Genomic DNA, 8,229 nt, shown 5'->3' with positions numbered 1-8,229 from the left:
CTTCCAGTAGGACTGGGAATGTCCCCTGTCTGAAACCCTGGAGAGCTGCTGCCAGTCAGTGTAGACAATACTGAGTGTGGGATGAATTGTCTGGACTCAATAATTAGGCAGCTTTCTTTTTTCCTTGAGAAAAGTTGAGAAAAATTCAACCCACCATGACATGCACTAGATTCAGGCCCAAACAGGGCCAACATCAAATAGAAAGCCACAGTTTAAGAACTCTCTAATTAATCTTCAGGTGAGAGATAAATTTAGGCTTGTTCTTTTAAAAAACAACCTGTCTAGAAACTGAGGTAGAAATATTAGGAAGACAGTTTTTTGGGGAAAGTTGCATTGGAGGTGGGGAGACCAGAAGCAAGAACCAAGCTTTAAGCTTTTAATAATGTTAAATTTTATTGGATTACAGAAACAGAATGTAGAAATGGAGCATGTAAAAAATTGTCCCTCCTATTGAAGAAGCAGAAACAGGTTTAAACTCCTTTCCTGAGGAGAGGCTCCCAAGAGGACCTCAAGAATTATTAAACAAAGCTTTAGTCCCTGAGATCTACTTCTTGAAGGCACGCCGTGAAATGCTGGAGGAATACTGGGAACATAGCTCTTTGTTTTAAAAAAGAGTGAGCCCAGCCTTGATAGAAGGCACACCCTGCCCCACCCCAAACAAAACCCCAAGTACCACCCCAACAAGACTTTAGGTCTTCAGTATATGGCCTCCTCCTCTTGGTCCATCCATGGTGGCTGGGGCCCATTGGAGCAGAAGGCAGGGAAGCCATGATAAGTGCAACCAAAGCCAAGGACAGGCAGGGCCACTCCTTGCTGGGGTTTAAGGAAGGCACGTGGGGGGCAGACTGAGGCTGGCTGGGCAGCAGCCCACTCTCCCAAATGGACCAGACTTCCTAGCTCCCCTGCCCATCTCTCTCCCCAAAAAGCAATTTGAGCAGCAAGGTCTGAAAGCAGGGTCTGCGGGGTTCACTTTCTCAAAGGACACACTTCAGAACAGCTCCGTATTGGCTTATGGGGAAAGGCTGTTTTTTTACATATTTTGCTGAAATATGTAGGAAAGCTACTGGCAAAAGTGAGCCTCTCCCCTCAGTTCCATAGCTGCTGGGAGAATACAAAAACATCTGCTTCCACCCAGCCAACAGCTCACTCTCTCTCTCTCTCTCTCTTAGTCCTGGATTGGGTGTTCTCATCCAGCCCACAGTCACACAGTGTGGCCTCCCACTTCGGGGTACAGGGTTTCCCAGGCGATTAGGCGGCAGGCGCAGAAGAACTGCCAGAGGTTGAGGAAGATTCCTCGGTCGAAGGGGTTTTCCACTTCACAATCTCTCAGGTAGGAGATGCGGTGACGGGACATGAACTCCCAGGTGGTGGTGTTGTGGGAGGCAAGGTAAAGGTGGCAGCCCAGGAGCAGAATCATCACCACAGTGAAAACGGCAACCACAAGGAAGGAGAGAAGGAGGAGCAGGTTATACTGAAACCATGCCCATGAGGGATGCTCAAAATCAAGCCCAGACCTTTTTTTTTTTTTTTTAGTGGTGGAGGAAAAAAAAAAGAACAACATCAGAGTTATTGCAAGATTCACAAAATTATAAAAGCAAAGCTTTCGCAGGTGATATTGTCTTAACTTTGGAACAACCTTTAGAAAGTGCCTCAGATCTTCAGATCTAGCTGCATTCCTTTCAACAGGGGTGGGGAACCTTTTTTTCCAGCTGGAGGGCTGCATTTCCTCGCAGGCATCCTTCCAGGGGATGCATCCTTGGATCTGGGATGGCCAGGGGCCCAAAGTGGGCGGGGCAACAGGTGTACCTCTGTAGAGTGGGCTCCATTAAGCCATGCACTGCTCAAGAGTTTCCTATCCATAACACCTCTGACATTCAAGACAATCAAGGGAGAATTCTCAGTCCTATGAGTGGGTGGAGCAGGGCAGTGAGGGGCGTGGCTTGAGGAAAGGGGTGTGGCCTGGGTCAGTTAATGTTGTGTGAGGTTCCGATAAATGAATGAATGGATGGATGGATGGATGGATGGATGAATGAATGACTATTCTTTCATCCCTGGTTACGAGAAAGGAAATTACGACTAAACATCAGGAAGAGTTTTCTGATGGTAAGAGCTGTTTGACAGTGGAAAGGACTCCCTCCAGAGATGGTGGACTCTCTCTCATTGGAGCTTTTTATGCATAGATTGGTTGACCATCTGACATAGATGCTTTAGTTGAGATTCCTGCACTGCAGGGGATGGACTAGATGACCCTCAAGATCCCTTCCAACTTTACAGTTCTATGATTTTAAGATTGGGGAAGGGGGCTGAACACCTTCCTTTAAACACACACACACACTTAAAAAAAATGTCTGGGGGTCTCCCGCCATAAGCTTTGCTTACCAGGCCACTGGCAGGGCCCACAGGAGAACCACAAGCTGAACAGCCAAATAGGCGACGAAGAATGGGTGATTCCTCTCCCCAACGCAGTTGTAAATCCAGGGGCAGTGGTGGTCATAGCGCCGGACGCAGTGCCGGCACGCCTGGCAGTGCCTGGCCCTCATTGGCTGCTGTGAGATAGAAAAGAACAGGATGTGTTTTTGTGCTTCCTTACATTTTCAACTCCAGGAGGGTCTGGGAAAGAGAAGTGCTGCTGGTGGTATGTCAACAGTACTGAGCTTAGCTGGGCTGAGGGTCTGGCATAGGATCAGGAAATTTCCTCCAAATAAGGCCTTAGCAGACTGAGATGGATGCAATATGCAATTATTAATGGTGGGAGGTCTTCGGAGGTTCCTTTCAGCAGCAGCTGGGGGCAACCTTAAAAGAGAGATCTGGGACTGACTGGAACAGGGATACACCCGTTTATTTAACTGTTGAAGACGTCTAAACCAAGGGAATTATAATTGCGCATTATTTCACTAAAAGGCACCATCTGATCAAAAATTAAGATTAAAAGAAGAGGATTATTTATTGTTAATGCTGGACTAAATAGAACTCAAAATAAAAGTAACAATATTAATCTACTGCTCTGGACATTAAAACTTTTTTATTTTGATGTTGATGGTTGTAAAGATCTGAATATATAATTGCAAAAATCTAACCGTGAGAAATGTGGGAGGGGGGGGGAGTAGGCTGGAAGTACTGTTTTTTTTCCCTGTTGAGCTCAGTGGAGTGTCCTTGACAAAGTACTGATAAGGGTAAAAATAACACTCCTGGCTGTGAGAAAGGATCTTTCATTATGGAATGAAATTCTACAGAGGAAGCCAAGAAACAGGGAGAGAATCAGCCCTCTCTGAAGGAAAAATTTTAATTTCAAAACAAACCAGCCAGGCCACAATGGAAGAGTTTGTATGATTGGCTTTTAGATTTGAAAAGAGAATTGTTTGATGAGCTAAAGGAATATGTCAATGAGGCAGCTGTTAAAATTCAGGAAAATATCAATTTAACTTCAGAGGCTGTGAGACAACTAAAGGAGAAGGCACAAACCACTGAGGTAGGAATGATAGCAAGACGAAGTCTGAAGAAAATACAAGGGGGAAAAAGAGTGGTGCAAAACAAAAATGGTAATTCATGTGAAATGATATGGGAGTCTTTCACAGACAAAAATTATATTTTAGGCAAAAGGATTTTGGAGGCTCTTACTGTGATAGAGAAAAAAACAGAAAGGGAGAGCAAAAAGCATAAAAGGTTATTATATGTGGTGGCAATGTAAAATTATTAAAAAGGCCTGGGATAAGACATATAAAGATCTGAAAGCAATGTGGAAAATGATTGTCCAGTAGCACCTTAGAGACCAACTAATTTTGTTCTGGGTATAAGCTTTCGTGTGCATGCACACTTCTTCAGATACCCATGCACACAAAAGCTTATACCCAGGACAAACTTAGTTGGTCTCTAGGGTGCTACTGGACAATTTTTAGATTTATTTCGACTGTATGAGACCAACACGGCTACCTACCTGAATCTGGAAAATGATTGTTGTAATAAATTGTTAACAAAAAAGAGAAAATTTCCTCCAAATAAGGCCCTAGCAGACTGAGATGGATACAATATGCAATGATTAATGGTGGGAGGTCTTCAGAGGTTCCTTTCAGCAGCAGCTGGGGGCAACCTTAAAAGAGAGATCTGGGACTGACTGGAACAGGGATACACCCCTCAGACTCTTTTTCAAGGAACATCTACCTTCAACAGACAGTAGCCACAGCGCCGAAGCCGGAGGTTTAGAGATTCCTGGGAGCTCATTGCTTCCTTCTCATCGCTTACAGGTTCCTACCAGAAACAAAAAAAAATAAAACAGAATGCAGATGAAGGGAAAGGGAAAAAAGAATATAAGCATTTAGAGATTGGAATGGAGGAGTGTCTAAAGCATTTAATGTCTCACACACTCCATATTTAAAGCCTATGGCATTCCCCAAAGGATTCTGGTTTACCCCACAGAAAGTTATGATTCCTAGCACCTTTAACAAATGACTGTAACCAGGATTCTTGAGGAGAAGACATATGCTTTAAATGTATCCAATGGCATTTTCTGCTAGAGTGGGGAGAGGACCCCCTGCCCAAAACCCTGGAGAGCCATTGCTGCCAGTCAGTGTACATAGTGACGAGCTAGGTGACTCTGTTTATGGCAGCTTCCTGCATTCCTATTTAATTCCACTCTTTATTCTGGACAATGAGGGCTAGAATCTTACTTCATTCTTAGGGCACAGGTTTGTAGCTCCATTGTAGACCTCAAGCTTTGCTCACGGAAGGTTCTAGGTTCCATCTCCAACAGCTCTGTAGGCTGTGCTGAGGGCAGGAAGCAGGGGAGAACTCTGCCTGAAACCCTGCAGAGAGCTGCTGCCAGTCAGTAAAGTGGTACCTTGGGTTACAGACGCTTCAGGTTACAGACTCCGCTAACCCGGAAGTAGTACCTCGGGTTAAGAACTTTACCTCAGGATGAGAACAGAAATCACATGGCGAGCGGGAGGCCCCATTAGCTAAAGTGGTACCTCAGGTTAAGAACAGTTTCAGGTTAAGAACGGACCTCCAGAATGAATTAAGTTCTTAACCCGAGGTACCACTGTACTGAGGCAGATGGGCTAATGGAGTGACTCAGTAGAACACCATTCCCATGACATACCTTCTCCTCTTCATCATGCTCAACATATCCTGGGTCCATGAGAGAGACAACAAAGTACAGCGACATGGAGCAGAGAACCAGTGCGAGGAACAAGAGGGGCTGGAGGAGGTCTCCCTGCTCTTCCTGCCTTTGCAGGTCTGAAAAAGAAGGGAAATTATCATGGGGGAAATGTACTGTACATTATTCTGTTTTGGGGGCTCTGACCATAAACAATCCAGCATCTCCTGGGACTATGCACTGAGCTCCCAGAGATGCAAGGCATCCACTCCTATTGGAAGTGTCCCAGCTGGCCAGCCCTGCACCTCCTGGACCACTGATTAGCCTCCACTATCCAAGGTAAGGCAGGTAGCACCTGCAGAAAGAGAGACAAATAGAGCCTTGCTGTGGGGCTCCCCACCTCCAACATGATTGTCCTTTGAGTGCCAGGCAAATACTTATTTTATTGGGGGGGACAGGACATTCCCATGTTTTCATCATTGCTGTAAAATCTATCCATTTGTGTATTTCACATCCCCCTTTTTCTTCTTTTGGTAAAGGAAATAAAATAGAGGAGGAAGAGGAAAACCTGTATTACCTCTGACCACATGCAAAGTGCTCCACCCCTTAACCCCACTGCCCTCAGTCACAACCCAACCCACAGACTATCTTGCAAATCCAGCTCTCTGCGTTAAGTCCCCTTGTGTATATTTATTTCGGAATAAAGAAAACCAACTGCAGCCTGGGCATGCAAGGAGAAAATGAAATTCTTACGTCTTTAAATTATATTTATAGCCCCCTCTATTCCTTCCTCTTGGGAATGTAGGGCAGGGGCAGATGGTTCCCACCCCCACCCCTTTACGCTCCCAATAACTCTGTGGAGTAGGTTGGGTTGAGAAGGGTCTAGACGAGGGTGGCCCAAATGTTCATATCAAGTGGGCCACAAAAGTGCTTCGACACAGAACCCACAAGCCCCACAACTGCCTTGCTGTGTGCTGGGGGGGGGGAGGCAGGACAAAATTTGACGCTCCTGCCCAGCTCTATCACTGTGGGGAAGCTCGGTGGTGGAGGGTTATAAAATTTTGCAGAGGGCTGCCAAAAAAGTCCTTGAGGGTTGGACCACCCTGGGCTAGACTAAGGCCACTCAGCATGCTACACAGGAAGGTGCCTTCATACAGAGTCAGACCCACTGGTCCATCTAGCTTAGTATTGTCTGCACTGACAGGCAGCAGCTGCTCTCCAGGTTTCAGGCAAAGGAGATTCCCAGCTCTGGAGATGCTCCACCACTGAACTTACAAACCTTCCACAATTACCCATGGTTTTATTTTATTTTAAAAATAAAAAAATTAATTAAGGTTTATAGAGAAAAATACACAACTTAATATCTTCCCCCTTTTTGAAACCAAACCAAGATTTTTTGGGGTGCCAGAATGCTTCCTCTGTAGCCTGAGTGCAGATCTGAACCCTAGGGGTCCTGATCCTACCGCCCCACTTTTGGGGAGAGGGAGGAGAGGGAGAGACTGCCTCACCTGTAGGGTAGAGGAAGAGCCCCAGCAGGACACCGCAGGTGAGCCCCACGTACACTGCCCGGACCATGAAACCCCCGCTGCCCCGCGCCCCTCTCCACGCCATCATCGCTGCCTGCCGGGAGCAACGGAGCTCCGCAACCAAGCCGGCCACAAAGTTGCGGAAAGAGGCGGAAAGAGACTGCGAGAGGCGGGCGGGGCGTGTGTCATGGAAGAAGCGTGGCGATTGGCTAGCGTCAGAGGCGGAATGTAGCGAGTTGGATCCGAAGTCTGGAAGGGAGGGGCGGGGCGGACTTCGATGAGGCAGTGAAGAGCTGCCGAGGAGCTTTGTGGCATCTTATCAGTCGTTTTTGACTAATGATTTAAATAACAGTAGCAATGAAGTATTCTGATTATCGTTAGAACCATAGAACTGTAGAGTTGGAAGGGACCCCAGGGATCATCTAGTCCAACCCCCTGCGATGCAGAAATTAACATAACAATAATATATCATGGACAGGAACCCCTTCATCAAATGCAGAAAGCTTCTGACACCATCATTAATATACAACAGAGGTGCATCCAACCAGCCCTGCTGGACACCTCCTTGCTGCCCAGCCCTCCATCACTTTCAGGCCACGCTAAGGCTGCCAGACTTCCAGGGTTGGCCTACAGTCTCCATCTTTGCCTGGTGATGGGGGCAGTCTTGAATCTCCAGGTGAGCCAGAGCACCTTTCAGGTTTTTTTGTTTTTTTTGCTTTTGTACCGTGTCCAGTGTGCAATCAGAGGCGTACCTAGGCTCCCCTCCCCTGCACTCTTGGCAAGGAGCTGTTTCTGAATCTGGGAGACACCATGGACCAGAAACTCAGAAAGTTTGCTTTTCCCTGCCTTTCGTGCTCTGCCAGTGACTTCCCTCAAGGCCATGAAGTCTGCTTTGCTCCCCCTCCCCTCTTCAGGCTTTAAGTTGCCCCAAGTGACACCTGGCTTTTAGGGTGGAAATGACTCTCCACTCCTGCGTTAGGAGACTTTTGTTCCTCAGAGTTTCAGTCACGGAGGAGGTTACCCAATGGTGAACTCAACACATTTTTGTTTAATGGTAGCCACTGATGCACTGAGTGAAGAAGTATCTTCTGTTGTCTGCTTCGAACCTTCCAGCATTCCGGCTCTGAACTGCTTTCATGATGAGTTCATCATTTTTATTGTGAGCTTGGCACAACCCATTTGCTACAGTTTTGTGGTATGGACACTGGATAAGAGTAGTCATAGGCATAGCCAAAGGGGAGCAGGGGGGCAGCTGACCCCCCCAATCAATACAAATCGAAGCTTCTGTCCCCCCAAACAATATCCTCCCCCCCAACAAAAATCCTGGCTACGCCCATGAGAGTGGTGGAGGCAATTCCAGTTCACTTATGAGCACACCTGCTTGATCTGCATGTTGCCATTTAATTTTTTCGATACCTTAAGTAAAATGCAGTGAAGGAAAAGGCCTTTGTGAAACAGCACTAGGAAGGACCCCATCTCGTTCACATCTATTCATCCTGCATAGGTATTGTGTGTTGAGGCAGTGAACATAAGAACCTGATGGATCAGGCCAATGGCCAGTCTAGCCCAGCATCCTCTTCTTGCCACAGCCAACCAGATGCCTGTGGGAAA

The 8,229-nt window shown here is 46.7% G+C and overlaps 1 protein-coding gene across 1 annotated transcript; it reads right to left on the bottom strand.

Moving 5' to 3' along the window:
• Window positions 1-362: 362 nt before the first annotated feature.
• On the bottom strand, window positions 363-6,761 carry ZDHHC12 (zDHHC palmitoyltransferase 12). Its single transcript, XM_082208008.1, has 5 exons — window positions 6,601-6,761; window positions 5,096-5,232; window positions 4,159-4,245; window positions 2,380-2,546; window positions 363-1,514 (listed from the first exon to the last, which is right to left on the bottom strand). Exons 1-5 carry the CDS (start codon window positions 6,704-6,706, stop codon window positions 1,202-1,204), a joined length of 810 nt encoding a protein of 269 aa, XP_082064134.1. The 5' UTR covers window positions 6,707-6,761; the 3' UTR covers window positions 363-1,201.
• Window positions 6,762-8,229: the final 1,468 nt, after the last annotated feature.

This window comes from Podarcis vaucheri (genome assembly GCF_965113315.1).
Source record: "Podarcis vaucheri genome assembly, chromosome: Z".
NCBI classification, from domain to species: Eukaryota; Metazoa; Chordata; class Lepidosauria; order Squamata; family Lacertidae; genus Podarcis; species Podarcis vaucheri.
This window is presented reverse-complemented; position numbering and strand designations above follow the sequence as displayed.